Below are 19,066 nucleotides of genomic sequence, written 5' to 3' on the forward strand. Positions count from 1 at the left end.
AATAATTTACTAAAGACAATTTATAAACGACCATCTATGATGATCAAATGCTACCTAGATGAAGTTATCATAATTTTTGAAGAATCAAAGATTAAACATAAATCAGAACTCCTGGAAAAATGACTGAGAATCTACAAAATGAAATTTCAGAAAGTCATTACTATGTGAAAGAATGATTGATGCCACTCTATGCAGAAATGAAATAAAAATGTTTTTATAACCCACCTGTAGTTTCTGAGTCAAAGAATCCCTCTGTTCTTGTAGTTCTCTGGCATTATCAATTTCTTGTTTTAATCTTTCTATTTCCTAGAAAAAGTAGAGCAATGTCTTTAGCAACAATATTTAAACTAAATCAAGGAAAGAAAAGGTCTTACTTCTCCCTGAAATTACTGTCCAAGTTCTTAGAAAAAAAATTTTTAAAAACATTCCTTTATGCTGATTTTTTTGAGAGGTGAATTTGTCTTTTTGGGAATGTTTTCTAGTACATGATAATCTTCAGCAATACGTCTACTTGTGGCTGTGGTACAGCACTGCTTAGAAACAGTAATCACAACATTTTAAGACTGCTTCAAGCTTTGTGGATATAATTCTTTCTTGGGATATTAAATCTTATGACTGGAAACCAGAGAAAGCAATAGTTTGGAAAATTCATTTAAACCTTTCACGGTTTTCTTTGGATTTTATGAATGTAACTTTCATACAGAAGGCAAGAGACCTTCAGGCTGACTGCCTCACCATAGTTCCTAACTGCAGAAACAAGGATGGAGAAGATATGGACACATATCAATCAAAAAAAATTTCATTCCCCCCACCCCCGCCACAACATCCCACAAGCTTATTTTATTCCATCAAGTATCTGTAAATCTGACAGAGACTCAAATATTTTGTACATATATGCTAGCCAGATTACACAGATGAGTGAAAAGTAGCAAATACCTCTTCCTTCACTTTCAGCGTCTCTTCCAGTTCTTGTATTGTTTGATTTAATTCTGTCTTATGAGTATGCACTGCATTAGCTTGGCTACTAACACATTCAAGCTCAGTCACCTGAAATGAAATGTAAATACAGGTTAAGTTATACGACTATGTCAAAAGATTTCTTGCCAAAAATATAATAAACCCCTGATAGGTAAATCATAAATTTGAAACAACACATGAAAATCAATTTTGAGGGGATCCCTGGGTGGCTCAGTGGTTTGGCACCTGCCTTTGGCTCAGGGCGCGATCCTGGAGTCCCGGGATCGAGTCCCGCATCAGGGTCCTGGCATGGAGCCTGCTTCTCCCTTCTCCTGTGTCTCTGCCTCTCTCTCTCTCTCTCTCTATGTCTATCATAAATAATAAATAAATAAATATTTAAAAAAATCAATTTTGAGATATATTAAGACACTTAAGGTAGAATGAATAGATTCTTTAAGGACATGAATTTAGGACAAAGAAAAAAGACTAGGGGAAATAATTATTCATATGGCTTGCTCATGGAAAGAGCTAGGAAACTTAATTGATTAATGACAGTTAAGAAATCCTATTATGAAAGGCTTCTTTAAAAATTTCTTATCAAAACATATTCAAAATCAGCTATAACCATCTGCCTTCCATCTGTAGCTTTCAAATTAAACATGGCTTCTGAAAACTGGCCTTGCAGAAGTGAGAAATTTTTTAAATATATTTCCAAATTGTAAGAGAATCTGGAAGAAAAGATATGCTTAAAATACAACTTAAATCATTCAATACTAGAATGACTTCACATCAATAGTGTCTCTGTAGCCAAAGACAACATTCTTTAGTCAATAAGAATGTACTAAGGGCCCAAAGAGCTACGTAACTTGTAATGAGCACTTTAAGAGAACAGCAAAGGGCAGTAGCCCTAAAAGTTATACCATCCAAAAACACTATTGGACCAACAGTCAAGATAGAAGTCAACATAAAAACAGACACACATATCCCATCACAGCCCTTCACATGCATTAGGATCTTATACATTTTGGCTGACTAGAATGCAGTAAGTTCTAGACCATTAGGGAAACAGTAAATCCACTTTCACATTTTCCAAATATATACTAACCCTCCATAAATGTCACTCTACCTTTCCTAACACTTTCTTCCCTTCTATAGTCTTGTGCAGACCCTTATCATGTAGGCCTAGATTATAGCAACGGACCACCAGAGGACATAATTATATAATTTCTGTCTATTTTTACCTCTCCTGTAAACTAACATTCATCTATCATTGTGTAACTCCTCCATTCAAAGCCATTCAAAGGATCATTTCTTACAACCCTCGGGTCTTGCAGATACCAGCCCTAAACAATTTAACCATCCTCATCACCCAAGACACTCACACTAAGTTATATGTGGTTTTTCCAACTAAAGGTAGGCAAGTCTCCTCATCCTAAGAATAAACCACTCTCACACCCATCTTGCTGACTTCACTAGAATGTCCACTCTTACTGCTGAAGCCAATCAGACATTACCAAACCTTCAGCTCTCAGCTCAGCATGTACTTTCAACAGAAAATCATTCCTTAATCTACTTAATCCCTCTAGGCTCTCCTGTCCTGTGGTCCACAAAACAAAACATATTCAAAATCTTGGGAATTATTTCCTTATTATTCAATATATATGACTTTTCTTTGTCCAATTGGACAATCAATTGCTTATGGGGAGAGTTCCATTTCTGATAATGATGGAGTACTTTTTACTGGAAAAACTTTTCTATAGATAAAAACTGCAAATCATGACCAAAATGTAAAATTCAACTGTTTGAATGCCCTGATAAGTGACCAAATAGAGCAAAAGACAGAAAGAAAGCAGTAACATTGGGTGAGATACACATTTACACATCATTTTGCTTGAAGGCACTCTAGTCTGGCTCCATTGCTTGACTAGAAGTTAAGCTGAAACCTGTGGTCTTATTTCCCTGAGGAGCCTGAGGATCTGGGGACTCCTTAGAACAGCTGAAACAGCTAGAAATTGAGAGAACTGTATGAATAGAGTCCCCAAATAAACATACAGACTTCCTTCAAATCTTTGGCTGACCCTTGAACTACACGTGCACAGATAAGAATCCAAGGAGTCCAGCATGGTGGGGTTGGGAGGAGGTGGAAGGCTGTAAGAGTTAAGCTGTGGTAGTGCTCACCACAGAGAGAAGAGTGTGATGTTCGAGTCCCACTAAATCAGAGGACGTTGGTAATTACCTCAAGCTTTCCACTGAAAGCACCAGAAGGATTATGTCTTAGAAATAAAGATTTCCCAGGACTAGGGAATTCACCATAGGGTTAAGGGCAAAATTAATATAAATGGACTTTCATGAAGGCTAAGTCCACACTTTCACAATTGCAAGTAAATCTGTAAATAAGTTTAATTAACTGCTTGCTCAAAAATCAACCTCATTCAGAGTAAGATAAGAGAATCTATGGGGTGTATATTGTCTAATTTAAAATGTCTAACATACAACTGAAAATGAATAGACATGTAAAAAAAACAGGAAAACACAAAAGCTGCCCCTACACCCCTCTGGCCCAAACTGCAAAGGAAGTCAGGCTAAAGGGAAATGATAACTGCTGGAAATTCAGATCTACAAGAAGCAAAGAAGAGCACTGAAAATTATAAATATGTAAATAAATAGATTTCATTTCTCAAATCTCTAAAATTCAATTCATTCTATAAACCAAAATTTCCTTAAGGGCAAAAATTACAGAATAAGGGGATTATACTAGCTCTTTAGTGACTACTGGCTCGTGAGTTAACTGTCATGGATTAAGTTTTTCTTTAAAAGATTTTATTTATTTATTCATGAGAGATAGACGGGGGGTGGGGGGGTGCAGAGACACAGGCAGAGGGAGAAGCAGGCTCCATGCAAGGAGCCTGACGTAGGACTCGATCCCGGGTCTCCAGGATCACGCCCTGGGCTGAGGGTGGCGCTAAACTGCTGAGCCACCCAGGCTGCCTGGATTAATTTTTTTATTGTAGTGAAGAACACATAATAAAATATAACACCTTAACCACTTTTAAATGTACAATTTAGTAGTGTTAAGTATGCTTTACACTGTTGTGAAAAAGATCTCCAGAACTTTGTCATCTTGCAAAATGGAAACTCTATACTATTAAACAACTTCCTTCTTCCTTCTCATAAGTTCACCTTTATACATATAATAGGATGACATTTACTCAGGTTTCTTACTCTCCCTCCCTGTCTCTATTTCATTTCTATATTACTTCTCATGTCATCCTTATCCTACTACTTCCTCAAATTGTGCTCTGGTAGTAAGCCCATTTCTTATTGTCTATGAAGTTCATTTCTTTGGCATCCTTCCTAAAAAAGGAAATTAGTGGCATCTACTTCATTTTGGGTAAATGCAAATGCTTTAAACACAAAAAAATTTTTCACAAGTAATTGTTTGGGCTACTAATATAACTCACACTGGAATTTCTGATTTTCTTTTCCTGTATGAAGTTTCAAATACAGGTGCCCCCCACTTTCTTAAGTTTGCATTATGCCACTTCATAAAGGATCTGTATTAGTATGGTAATAGTTTTTCGGGGCAAAACTAAAAATCATCCTCAGATTTGTAAGTTAGCAAAAACACACTAATGTAGGTCTTTTGTAAAAACAAACTGACATAATGTGAACTTCTGGAAAGTAGGGAATACTCTTCACTTTATACCACTTTGGCTTAGGAAAGGTTTCACAAGAATGCTTTATTTTTGGATAGTGAGGAAAACCTCACTATCCACTATCCTCATTGTATAAGCAATTTTTATTTTATTATTTATTAATAAATTTATTTTTTATTGGTGTTCAATTTGCCAACATACAGAATAACACCCAGTGCTCATCCCGTCAAGTGCCCCCCTCAGTGCCCTCCTTCCCTTCCACCACCCCTAGTTCGTTTCCCAGAGTTAGGAGTCTTCATGTTCTGTCTCCCTTTCTGATATTTCCTACCCATTTCTTCTCCCTTCCCTTGTATAAGCAATTTTTATAAAGAATGTTTTACCTATGTTTTTAAGTTGTTCCTTCTTTAACAAACAATAAAAATAATAAAAGCATCTATCATCAACTAAGTGCAAACTTGTTGATTCATTTTCTCAATTCTACAGACTATATATTATTATTCTTATTTTATAGATGAGAATACTGAGCAGAAAGGGATACCTTACCAAAGGTCACAACAGTCACTTACTGTCAAACTAAGTGACAGAATAGAAAAATATTTTTTTATTTTTATTTTTTTTAAGATTTTATTTATTTATTCATGAGAGACACAAAGAAAGAGAGAGAGAGAGAGAGAGAGAGAGAGAGAGAGAGAGAGAGACACAAAGTGGCAGAGACACAGGCAGAGGGAGAAGAAGCAGGCTCCCTGCAGACAGTCTGACGTGGGACTCAATCCGGGGTCCCCAGGACCACACCCTGGGCAGAAGGCGGCGCTAAACCACTGAGCCACCCGGGCTGCCCTATATATATATGTTCTAACAATCAATGAGTATCTCCAGATGTCCTTCTGCTGAATCTACTGAGTTTCTGCTGATCAGGGAAATCTGTCAGCCATAAATTTCTATGGACAGCAGTAGCTCTGAACTTACTCGCTTGTGCAGACGTTCTGCTTCCTCCTGATATGCAGCAAGTTGCTGTTTCCATTGTTTCACATTGGCAGTGGACTCCAACAGGGCTGCAGTGAGTTTGGCATTATTTCCTTTGAGGGTAGCCAGTTCAGCCTCCCAATGTTTGCTGATTGCTGAACTAAAAGAAAAGAAAATTCTATCAATTACACTGAATATTGTCACTTTGAAGGTATAGCAGTACTTGCTTCTACTGATTTTATACTCTACAAATGTTTCAAAGATAACTCAAAAAGAATAAATACAAATATTTCACTGAAAGGTTCCTGCTGAAGAAAACCTAGCAAGTGAAGAAATATAAAAAGTACCAAAGTAGTAGATTTAATGTAGACTAGCTCCCATCTTCATTAGGACAGGTACAGATATCTAAGGAAGAGTTTCTATCCTTTCTTTTTTGAGGAATAAACATTATATCCTGAAAAATATCTATACTCAAAACCTAATAATGTACTGTGTATTTAATCTGAGGTGGGTATTATTCAAAATTTATTTTTTAAAATTTATTTTTATTTACTTTCTTTAAAGATTTTATTTATTTGAGAGAGAGAGAGTGCGCGCGAGAGAGAGAGCATGCACACAAGCAGGGGAGGGGCAGAGGGAGAAGCAGGCTCCTCCCTGAGCAGAGAGTCCAACATGGGGCTCAATCTCAGGACCCTGGGATCATGACCTGGGTCGAAGGCAGACACTTAACCAACTGAGCCACCCATGCGTTCTTCCAAATTTTTAATCTTTAATAAAAATATAGTTGACATATAATACTATATTAGTTTTGGTATATAACAAAGTGATGTGATAATTATAAATCACGAAATGTTCACTATGATAAGTAAAGTGTCAATATACAAAGTTATAATCATATTATTCACTGTTATTTCCTAATCTGTACTTTTCATCCCTGTTATTTACTTTTTAATTAGAAGTTTGCTCTAAATCCCTTTAATCACCTATTTTTGCCTCACTCCCTTTCTCTCTTGTAACCAGAGAGACCAATTTGCTCTCTGTACTTATGAGTCCATTTGTTTGTTTCTGTTTTAGATTCCACATATACTTGAAATCCTATGGTAGTTTGTTGTTCCCTAGAGGGTATTTTGCTATGTAAAATACCCTCTAGGCCCATCCATGTTGTTGCAAACGGCAAGATTTCATTTTTTTTTACAGCTGAATAATATTCCATTGTAATATATATACACACCACATCTTTATCCATTCATCTATTGATGGATGTTGGGCTGCTTCCCTATCTTGGCTATTGCAAATACTGCTGCAATAAACCTACGGGTGCATGTATCTTTTAGAATTAGTATTTTTATTTTCTTTAGGTAAATAACCAGAAGTGAAATTAATGGATCATATGGTATTTCTATTTTTAATTTCTGAGGAACATCCATACTTGTTTTCCACAGTGGCTGCACCAAATGCACTGTATTTTTTTAAGTGCATCAAATCCTGAAAGTACAATTTCATTCCTTTGTAAAACATGAAGATGCTTCAATGTCAGAAAGTTTGGGACATGTAATGTAGTATTTCTTCTGAAACTGCTACTGATTTATTTCACGTTACTCATAATTTTGAAATGCCCAAAATATTAAAAAATTGTTACAATGAATCTATTTCAGGGGCACCTAGGTGGCTTAGTGGTTGAGCATCTGCCTTTGGATCGTGGCATGATCCCAGGGTCCTGGGACTGAGTCCCACATTGGGCTCCTCACGGGGAGCCTGCTTCTCTGCCCTGTATCTCTGCTTTTCTCTCAGGGTCTCTCATAATAAAAACATAAAATCTAAAAAATAAAAAATAAAAATAAATTCTATTTCAGGTATTTTCTCAGGGTCTCTCATAATAAAAACATAAAATCTAAAAAATAAAAAATAAAAATAAATTCTATTTCAGGTATTATAACAGGCTACACCTAGAAATAGTTCCCTATGACTTAATTTCTGACAGAATTTCAGTATCACATATAGAACAAAAAAGAACTAAAAGCAATAACCTATTGGTTCATTTACTATTCTACTTGATAAGCTATCCAAAGTTAATTGCCTCAACCAAGACAATTTTTCTATTATAAAGACAATTCTATTAATTGGGAAGACTCCTCTCTTCATAATTCCTTCACTAACTGTCCCTATAAGAAAGGACTGCCTCATTTGAAAGAAAAAGATGTTTTTTTCTTAAACAAACAAACCAGATTTATTTGAGAGAGAGAAAACATGGCAGGGGCGGGGGAAGGAGAGAGAGAATCCCAAGAAGCTGGGCATGGGGCTTGATTATAGGACCCTGAGATCAGGACCTGAGCTGAAATCAAGAGTAGGACAGTTAACTGAATGAGCCACCCAGGTGCTCTGGACTGATATTTTTAATAGTAATTTTACTTTATTTTTTAAAAAGATTTTATTTATTTATTCATGAGAGACACACACACAGAAAGAGAGGCAGAGACACAGGCAGAGGGAGAAGCAGGCTCCATGTAGGGAGCCTGACGTGGGACTCGATCCTGGGTCTCCAGGATCACACCCTGGCCAAAGGCGGCGCTAAACTGCTGAGCCACCAGGGCTGCCCATAGTAATTTTAATATGTATTATATAAAAGAAAGCAAAAAAAAAAAAAAAAAAAAAGAAAGAAAGCATAGCTCCTATCATCAAGATTTCTAAAGCTCATTACTAATGATGAGATGTATGTGCATCATAAGCCCTCTAATATGATGCATAGGGAAAGAAGATATAAATTTTTTTAGATTTAATTTTTTAAAGATTTTATTTATTTGAAAGAGAAAGCAGGAGCAGGAGGGAGGAGCAGAGGAAGAGGGAGAAGCAAACTCCCCATTGAGCAGGGAGCCCCATGCAGGACTCAATCCCAGGACACTGGGATTGTGAATTGAGCTGAAGGCAGATGCTTAACCAACTGAGCCATCCAGGTGCCCAACACAAGATAATTTCTATGATATTCTTGTCAAAAATGCATAACCTCATTCTAAGCATGAGAAAACATAAACTCAAACTGAGGGACGTTCTACAAAATAACTGGATGGTACTCTTCCAAAGTGTCAAGAGAAGACAAAACTCAGAAACAGAATGGTGGAGAATAAGAAGAAAGAATTAAATGCAAACAGATAGGTTCCTAGAACAGAAAGGGACAATGATGAAAACAAGTCTCCAGTTTATTAGTAGTATTGTATTGATATTAATTTGATAATTATTATGTTATGGAAGATGCTAACAGTAAGGGAAGTGGGGTGAGGAATTCTCTACATAGTTTTTGTAACTTTCTATAAATCTATTAGTTTCAAATAAAAAGTTTTAAAAATTTTCTAAAGTTTACTAAGTGAGAAAATTTCATCTAAACATGAAAGGACAAAATCAAACAATAAGCTAAGCTATTAATTTAACAACTCACTTCTATTCTTGAAAACTCTTTTCTATTCCGTCTTTTGTGGAATGATTTTCCAAATTCAGTTTTTCTGAGCAAAGCATGCACCTGTTCTAACTTACAGATTTTTTAAAAAACCACCTACCATTTTTCTCCTATAGAGATGAGTTTTATTTAAATAGACCCTTCAATCTGACAACTAAAACCTTATTGAACTAATTTAAACACTTGACATATGCAAATATCAAACTCTTGGGGGCATCTTTTGTTACATTTGGTTTTTTGTCCTCAAAAATCACTCAGAATCACCTCAGAAATCACTTTATAAAGGTTTAAATGGATATCTTGTTACTCAAAACAAAGCCTTTTCAACTACAAATGAGTTTACATTAATGAAGTGACTTTTAGAATCCCCCCAAAGATGTGGGGGCTGGCTGCCAGGTGAACCAACCTTGATTATAGGGTTAAAAACTTTCAGTCCCAACCCCTGGCCTCCAGGGAGGGGAAAGGGACTGGAAGTTGAATCAGTCACTAATGGCCCATGAGTCTATCAATCATATCTGTGTCATAAAGCCTCCATAAAACCGCAAAAGAATGGGTTTCCAAGAGCTTCCATGTTGGTGACCCAGAAAGCATTTAAGTGCTAGGCCCCAAACTCCACAGGGAAAAAGCTCCTGCTTTCAGGATCTTGCCCCATGCATCATTTCACCCGGCTGTTCATTCATATCTTATATAATAAACTGGTTATCTAGTAAGTAAAACTAGTTTCCCAAGTTCTGTGAGCCAACTCTAGCAAATTAATCAAACTAGGGAGGGAGTTGTGAGATGCTCTAATTTATAGCCAATCAGAAGCTTAGGTAACAAATCAGACTTGAGACTGGCATCTGAAGAGGAAGCAGTATCATGGGATTGAATGCTTAGTCTGTGAAGTCAGAAGCTAACTCCAGGTAGTTAGTGTAAGAATTGAGTTAAATTTGGGGGACACTCAATCAGCATTCATGGAAAGTGAGTTAATTGCTTGGTGGTATCAATCTGTCTATCTTCCTGGATTGTCTATCTTCACCGCGCATGCAGTGTATCTCCTGTTCTAGTCAAGCTAGCTTGCCTGTGATGGTTTTTTCCTCCCAATCAGATTTTCATTTTGCTTCCTATGAATTTTTGCCCTAAATTTTCTATCATCAGCATCAATTTACAAGATCGCATTCTTCCCTTTCACAGATCCAGGTCTTCTCCAACAAGTATTTTCTAGTTACACCACCTATCCTTCGGCTATGAGGACAGCCCAGTGCTTGCCAATCTGTGTGAGTTTAGCTAACACACTGACTACCTAAATGAAAAAGTACAGGTATTCATTAGGGTAAAATGTGTCCTTTATGAAGTACAAAAGCAACTCAGGATTAACTTAATTAAAATAATGAATAGTAAATGTTTTAACTATTAAATTTTAATTAAGTTTTCAATACTAATATAATTCTTAAATATAAGAATTCTGAATTTCACATTTGGGATGGGATTTCACACTAGCCTTGATTAAGAATCTATCGTTTCTTGATTTCTACTCTAAATCAATCAATCCAGCATACAAAATACAAGAGATTTCAGGTACAAAATATAGACCTTGAACTTGGAGAATCTACAAAGGACCTGTTCAGGAAAATGTTAGTATTCCTAAACAGGATGCCTGTTTTGGTATAATTTAGAAATCAGTATCATTTGAACAATCAAAATTAGAAATCAAGAATTTTTCAGACAAACAAAAGGTGAGGGAATTTATAACCACCAGACAATATATATTACAGGAAATATTAAAGTTCTTATATTATACCAGACAGAAAATTGGATCCCCACAAAGAAATGAAAATATCTGGAAATGACTGAAATGAAGATTATTATAAAAAATCCAAAAGAAAAAGAATAGTCTTTTAAACAAATGGTGCTAAATCAACTAGATTTCCCTCCCCCCTCCCACAGAATCTTGAGTCATATCTCATATCCCATATAAAAATTAACTGAGGGATGCCTGGATGGCTCAGTGGTTGAGCATCTGCATTGAGCTCAGGGCATGATCCCAGGATCTGGGATCGAGTCCCACAATGGGCTCCCTGTGAGGAGCCTGCTTCTCCCTCTGCCTATGTCCCATACTCTCTATGTCTCTCATGAACAAATAAATAAAATCTTAAAAAAAAAACCCTCAAATAAATGAGGACTAGATGGAAACTACCTCAATGTAATAAAGGCCAAATATGAAAAGCACACAGCTAAATCTCAGACTCAAAAATGAAAGACTGAAACCTTTGCCTCTAGGATCAGAAACAAGACAAGGATGTCCACTTTCACCACTCCCAAATTCAAAGTGGTACTGAAAGTCCTAGCCAGCATAAGTCGGCACAAAAATAAATAAAAGAGGTCTAAATTAAAAAGGAAGAAGTAAAAATATGTTGGCAGGTGACATGATTTATATGTTGAAAACCCTAAAGATTTCACAAAAAGGCTATTAGAACTAACAAATGATTTCAGCAAAGCTGCGGGACACAAAAATCAACACAAAAAACCAGTTCTAATTCTAATACACCATGAACAGGCTGAAAAGGAAATAAAACAATTCCCTTTGCAAAAGCATCCATTAGAATAAAATACTTAGTAATGAACTTAACCAAGGAGGTAAAAAACTTGTACAATGAAAACTACAGAAGGTGATTGAAAGAAATTAAAGACACAAACAGAAAGACATTCCATACACACAGAATGGAAGACTTAAGATGTCAATACTAGCAAAGTGACCTACAGATTCAATAAAATCCCCATCAAAATCTCAACATTGTTACCTCAGAAAAAAGAAAAATCCATCCTAAAATTCACATGGCATCTCAAAGGACTCCAAACTGCCAAAGCAATCTTTAAAAAAAGAACATAGTTCTCACATTTCCTGATTTCAAAACTTATTACACAGCTACCTACAATAATCAAAACAATATGGTACTGACATAAAGACAGACATACAAACCAATGGAATACAGCAGATAGGCCAGAATAAACCCTCACATATAGAGTTGATTGAGTTTCACAGATCTGATTGTCAGGATCACTCAATAGGGAAACGATGGTCTTTTCAACAAATGGTGCTGGGAAAACTGAATACCTACATACAAAAGAATGAAGTTGGGCCTCTGTCTTATGCCATAAGCAAAAATTAAAAATGGATCAGAGACCTAAATGCAAGAGCTAAAACTATAAAAACTCTTAAAAAGAAAACACAGATAGAAAAGCTCCATGACAGAGAACTTGAAATAATTTTTTTGTATAGAACATAAAAAGCACAGGCAAAAACAAAAACAAAAAACCCCCAATATATTTGGGCTATGGCAAAATTTAAAACTTCTGTGAATCAAAGGATACAGAGTGAAAAGACAATCCACATAACAGTGAAAAATATTTGCAAGTTATTTATCTGATAAGGAGTCAATATCCAGAATATATAAAGAACTCCTATAACTCAACAACAAAAAACAAATATCCTGATTAGAATATGGGCAAAGAAAAAAAAAAGAAAATAGGCAAAGGACTTCAACATGTTTCTCAAAAAATATCCAAGAGGCCAGAAAGGATCTAACAAAGATGCTCAACATCACCAGTCATTAGGGAAATGCAAGTCAAAACCATGGTGAGATACCAATCATTTCATATTCATTAGGATGGTTACTATCAAAAAAAAAAAAAAAAAACAAGTGGTGAGGATTCAGAGAAATTGGAACCCTGGTACACTGGTGGTGGGAATATAAAATGGTGCAGCTAGTGTGGAAAAGAGTATGGCAGTTGCTCAAAAAATTAAGAATGAAATTACCATGTAATCTAGTAATTCAATTTCTCAGTATGCATCTAAAAGATATTTGCAAAATAATCCATACAGTAGCATTACTCACAACAATCAAAATATAGAAGCAATCTAAATGTCCAATGGCAACTCAAATATCCAACAAAATGTTATACATACATGCCATGGGATATTACTGAACCTTAAAATGGAAGAAAATGCTGACACATGCTGCAACATGAATGAACCTTGAGGATAACATGCTAACTGAACTAATAAGCCAGTCACGAAAAGACAAATACTATACAATTCCACTTAAAAAGTTACCTAGAGTAGTCAAATTGAGAGACAGAAAGTAGAAGGGTGGTTGCCAGGTGCTGGGGGAAGAAAGGAATGGAGAGTTGTTGTTTAATTGGTACAGTTTTAGTTTTGCAAGATGAAAAGAATTCTACAGATTGGTTCTTACAACAATGTGAATATATACTGAACAGTACATGTAAAAATGGTTATGATAAATTTCAGGCTATGCATATTTTATCACTTAAAAATTTTTTTAAAAGATTTTATTTATTTGAGAGAGAGAGAGAGAGAGAGAGAGAGAGAGAGAGAGAGAGAGAACATGTATGAGCTGGGAGTAGGGAAGTGGGTTGGCAAGGAGGGGCAGAGGAAGAGAGACTCCTAAGCAGTCTCCTTGCTCAGCAGGAGCCCAACACAGGGCTTGATCTTACAATCCTGAGATCATGACCTGACTAAAATCAAGAATCAGACGCTTAACTGACTGAGCTACTCAGGTGCTTTCCCTTTTTAGAAAGGGGGAAAAAAGTCTACATAATATATGATTTCCATTTATGACATTACAGAAAAGACAAAACTATAGGGATAGAAAAGCAATCCTTGGTTGCCAGTGGCTGGGGGATAGAGATAGAAGTTTACTACACCAAAGAGCAGGAGAGAATTTTAGGGGACAACAGAGCTCTTCTTTACTTTGTGTTGGTGGCTACACAACTATACAAATATCAAAATGGATAAAACTGTACAGTAAGCAGAAAGAGTGAATTTTATTATATATATAAATTGTACTTCAATTAAAAAATTATCACATTACCAAAAGAAAAAAAAAAGCCTTTCTGAGCACTCTTAAATACACTTTCTGTGACTGTAGGATTACAAAGGGTAAGAGCTGGAAAGGTCTTAGACTGGTAGAATGGACTCTAAGCTGCTCCATTCATGCCTGTATTTGTTGGCATGGGAGGAGACTGGGTGGGCAGGAAACACATAATAAAAGAGTCAAAAAAAAGGAAGGAGGTTAGTGGGCATCTGTAGATGGTGATAAGAAGTAGACAGGAGAAGTAGGATTATAGAGGCAGGGATACATATAGGAAATGGACTATACATATAGGAATGGACTATAGATAAGGCATAATTAAAAATTAGTTTTGGGTAGGAAGCCACTGAAATGATGACTCTGGAATAGGACAGAAAAACGTGAAGGTATTAAGTCTCATTATACTATGAACTTGTCTACTTCATTTCCCTAAACATGTCTTGAGGCCCTATATATCAAGTAGTGAGATCTGGCCACAGGTAAGGTGTTCAATGGATTCCCATTAACCTTTTTCTTCTTTACTCTGCAGAGCCCCAAAGTCCTGCTGATTGCATTTTAACAAACAGGTAAATGCTGAAGAAAACGGTCATACCAAATACATTTATGTACAGTGTACAAGAGGACAATAAAACAAAACAATTTGAGACTTAATAATCTTGGAGTACTAGAGAACAGTTCAATGGTTTAGTGTTTCTGCATTTTCTTGTACTTGATTCCAAAGTAAATAAATACATTTTTAAGACTATTTTGCAGTATCAACCAAAATTTTAACCTTGTTGGTAAATTTGAATTTTTTAGAACATGCTTGCATCTTCTACTTTATGAGCTGCTCCTTTAATAAGCTAGAGCAACACGTGAAATACAATTTAGGAAATAAAATATTTTTTATTTTTGTCAATCTGTCCTGTTTCCTCTTTATAGTTTTTTTTTAATGTATTCCCCCTCATCATCTATTATATTAGAATACCCTCCACAATTTCAACTTACAGTGAATTCCAAAGAGTAAGTATCCTGAAGGAAGTTTTACATGTGACCTATCTCGGTTAACTCATATGTGCTCAGACCTCACATATAATTTTAAATACTTTGCATACTGTTACAATTTTGAAAAAAGTGTTCCTTTCTTACAATTTTAAGATAGTCCTTTCTTCCCCCCATTTGATTGATTTTTTAACAACAGTGAATACCTTGGGATTAAAGCTGATACCAAAGTTTCAAATTAGCACCATACAGTTCAGGGGTATTTGTTTAAAAAAATGTTAGGTTTCTAACTTTGCCTGCTAATTTGGTTCTTTGTTACAGGTACAGTTTTGATAGTTTCCCATTACATAAATTGTTCACAAAGAATACAGTAACTTGTTTAGTTGGAGACACCAGTGAGTCAGAAGAGATATTGAAATACCACTATGATCTCATGTCTCTCTGCTGGAATAAGAGCAAAATAATTCTTTATTCTTGTGACTGGTAAAGTTTCCCTTCAGAAAGGACCAGTCGGTTTCCTGTTGGCTTCAGATCTACTAGTCAGATGAGGCAATTCAAAACATTCCCAAGACATCATCTGAAAGGTTCCTTAAACTGGAATTTTACAGGTTTCCTTTAACTAAAGTCAAAGTTCTACAAAAAAGTAGTAAACTTCATTAAATTAGTTATGTAAAGTCTAGAAGAAAAAGGATAGCCTAACGAATAGACAATGTAACAAAGAGTTTAATGCATGAGCAATGGACTTACTTATTTAACCTACGAAGTGAATCCTCTATGTGAATGGTCAGTTACAGAATTTTAAAAAGCTGCCTCTCTCTCATGCCCCAGGGCCCAGATCCACCATCAGTCTCCAGAATGGTAGCCCCATGCATATAATTCCTAAGCATGCTAATTATGTAGAACTGTAAAAAAAATCCAGATAAGCTTTTAAAGAGGGATTTATTTATTTTTAAAGATTTATTTATTTATTCATGAGAGACACAGAGAGAGGCAGAGACACAGGCAGAGGGAGAAGCAGGTTCCCCACAAAGGAGCTCGAAGCAGGACTCGATCCCGGATCCCGGGACCACACCCTGAACCAAAGGCAGACGCCCAACCGCTGACCCACCCAGGCATCCCTTAAAGGGGGATTTAAAAATAGGTTGCAATAGACTTACTTCTGGACATGATTCTTCGTATTGGTAGTGAGGTCACCCTCACTATGAAAGTCAGAGAGTGACTCAAGCGCTGCCAACGCTGCCCTGTCTAAAGACAGCCTGGCAGTTTGTCTCCTTACTCTTCCTTCGCACCTGTGAGCACAGAAGCAACTAACCTGGACTTCAACCTACATGCATGCCACTTCCGGAGCTAGGTGCTCCCCTGTTGGCCTATTGGCCCAAAGCTAGTTCCACGTATAAACTAAAGGCTCGTTCTATGAGATACAGCTGAAAATCTCAATGTGCCTAAATGCTTAACAAGGTTTCCCTCAAAGCTTATTGTAAATTTGGCAATTCATCAGTTTCCCTATCCTTGGGGTCCTCTTATCAGATGCTCCCACTGTTCTGATCCTTATAGTTCTATTGGGACCTGCTTCTAAATGCTGCCCCTCTCATCCTTGCTGTCAATGTACGCCTTGATAACCACCCCCAAATCTTACTTTCTGGCTCAGATTCCTTCCTCAGAATCCATCATCTTTGCACATAACCTGGCATGCCTGCTGACATGCAATATAGAAACTGATGGCTCCTGGTAAACACATGAAGGTACATTGCTGATTAAGTTTTAAAAACAGTCCCTGCAGGGAACCAGAAATCACACTCTGGAAAATACGGTGTTTAGAACTGAAATGGAATTTATGTATTAAAGCTGTTAATAAACAATGGCTTAGAAAAAAATCTCAGAGACAAGAAAGACTGTATCTCCAGTATTATTAACAGCCCCCAAAAAGAACACTGGGTTGAAAAATGTGGACATACAGTCAAAAGTGAATCAGAAGAGGTGGACTCTGAGTACAATGAAAGCAGCGGAACACCTTAAGCCACTTATTCTACATATACTACATACGTATAAAAGTGTTATAGGAAAAAAAAAAGTAAAAAAAAAAGTATTATAGGTATATTGATATGTGTCTAAGAAGTCGGAAAGAGCTGTTATAGTCACAGTTTAATTGACAATGTTTTATTCTTGTTAGTACATAAAATAATGGTATGTCTTATCAAAGGCATCTGAGATCAGATAAAATGTAGAATTTTACTTAGTTAAAAAAAAAAGAAACAGCAGTGATTTTTCTGAGTAAGTTATAAAATTAATCTGAAACAAATTATTTTAAAATGTATAACCATGCCTTTATCAGTCTTTAAATAGAAATTGCTTTGAGGGGATCCCTGGGTGGCGCAGCGGTTTAGCGCCTGCCTTTGGCCCAGGGCGTGATCCTGGAGACCCGGGATCGAATCCCATGTCGGGCTCCCGGTGCATGGAGCCTGCTTCTCCCTCTGCCTGTGTCTCTGCCTCTCTCTCTCTCTCTGTGTGACTATCATAAATAAATAAAAATTAAAAAAAAGAAAGAAATTGCTTTGAATAGAAATAAAGAATTTCATTAAATGTATACACTAAACAAGAACAAACTGTGAAAGAGTGGTTAAAAATATGGGCTTGGGTACACCTACAACTAATACAGTGCTATATCTCAATTAAAAAAAAAAAAAAGCCAGGATGCCTGAGTGGCCCAGGGCATAATCCTGGAATCCCAGAATCAAGTCCCATATCAGGCTCTCTGCATGGAGCCTGCTTCTTCTCTGCCTGTGTCTCTGCCTCCCTTTGTGCTCATGGGTAAAGAAATATAATCTTTAAAAAAAAGAAAAAAAAAGAAAAAAAAAGAAGCACAAGCTGAGGAGTCTGTTGACTTGGTTGAAATGATGGCTCCAGCCACTTGCTAGTTACAGGACTGTGGGCACGTTATTCAAACTCCTTCGGCCTCAGTTTTCTCATCTATAAAATTATGATTAATACTATCCTCACTGGGTGATTCTGAGGAATAAAGAGTGTATTAAAGTACCCTTAAAGAAAGAACATAATAAACACTCAAATATTAGTACCTTCTGTATTTGTACATGCAATAAGGAATCTTGAAAGATCGTTCAGTGAGCTATAAAAATGCTAAAAGATTTAAATAATAAATATTTTAAGGGTGATGTTTTTGAATAGTGATGTAAATAACTTAAAGAGGTGTAATTTAAATCAAAACCACATCAGGCACATATTCAATGATTTTTGTCATCATCCTTAGGTACTATGGAGATATTATTTATAATACATCTGTCATTATCCTTAGGTACTATGATGTATTATTTATAATAAGATTAAACCTTTGATGTAGAGCTCAGGATAAATTTATCAAGTTAATGGAGAAGTGAGAAAACACAGAAATGATACTCATAACATGATAAGGTTGATTTCTGATTATGCGAGCAGAGAAGAGAAGATGAAATCTGAATCTGAACTATATTAGGGTTACCTTGTAAAACATCCTGCACTTCTGTGCAAAATTCCCATTTGATTTTGGAGGGCATAAAAAGTCTAGCTCTGCCCCATTTTTATTTACTAAAATGGAAGGACTCATAAACCCACTAAAAACAGGCCCTTAGAAATCCCTTGGCTCCCATAACTGTGCTCCTACCATAACAGAAGCATATCTATATGCTTTAGCAGCACCCTCTGGAGATGGCTCTGTACTCTAATACATGTGCAATCCTCGCCTGACGTAGAGACTTCCGTGGTTCCTGCCATGTGCCTGAAGGGAGCTGTGACCACGGAATGAAAATACAAGGTGAAGAGGCCATAGGGAGTCCCCAATTTTTTTTTAAAGATTTTATTTATTATTTGACAGAAAGAGAGAGAATGTGCAAGAGAGCACCAGCAGGGGGAACGGCAGGCAGGAGGAGAGGGAAGGTGGCTCCCAGCTGAGCAAAGAGCCTAATGCGTGGCTTGATGTGAGGACCAGAGCAAAGGTAGGTGCTTAACTGACTGAGCCACCCAGGCGCTCCCAGGGGGTCCCAATATTACAGTTACTTTTTATTCTTGCTGCAAGTCCCTACCCAGGATGTTCTAAAACTTCTGAAGAGATTCCCTTAAAAAATTTAAAGCAGCCTATTCTCTTTAAGGTAGGAGATGTGGACTCCCAACTCCTTGCTCAAAGAGATTTATGAAAGGCT

General features: G+C 36.5%; 1 protein-coding gene across 1 annotated transcript in view; it reads right to left on the reverse strand.

Moving 5' to 3' along the window:
• HOMER1 (homer scaffold protein 1) overlaps positions 1–19,066 on the reverse strand; it is a 126,883-nt gene that overhangs the window by 16,257 nt on the left and 91,560 nt on the right. Inside the window, exons 6-8 of the mRNA XM_055342245.1 lie at positions 5,580–5,736; positions 937–1,047; positions 226–306 (exon numbers count right to left, since the gene is read on the reverse strand). Of these exons, the coding sequence (XP_055198220.1) occupies positions 226–306; positions 937–1,047; positions 5,580–5,736 (349 nt within the window). The remainder of the gene's footprint in view (positions 1–225; positions 307–936; positions 1,048–5,579; positions 5,737–19,066) is intronic.

Source organism: Nyctereutes procyonoides, unplaced genomic scaffold, assembly GCF_905146905.1.
Source record: "Nyctereutes procyonoides isolate TBG_1078 unplaced genomic scaffold, NYPRO_anot_genome, whole genome shotgun sequence".
Classification (NCBI taxonomy): Eukaryota; Metazoa; Chordata; class Mammalia; order Carnivora; family Canidae; genus Nyctereutes; species Nyctereutes procyonoides.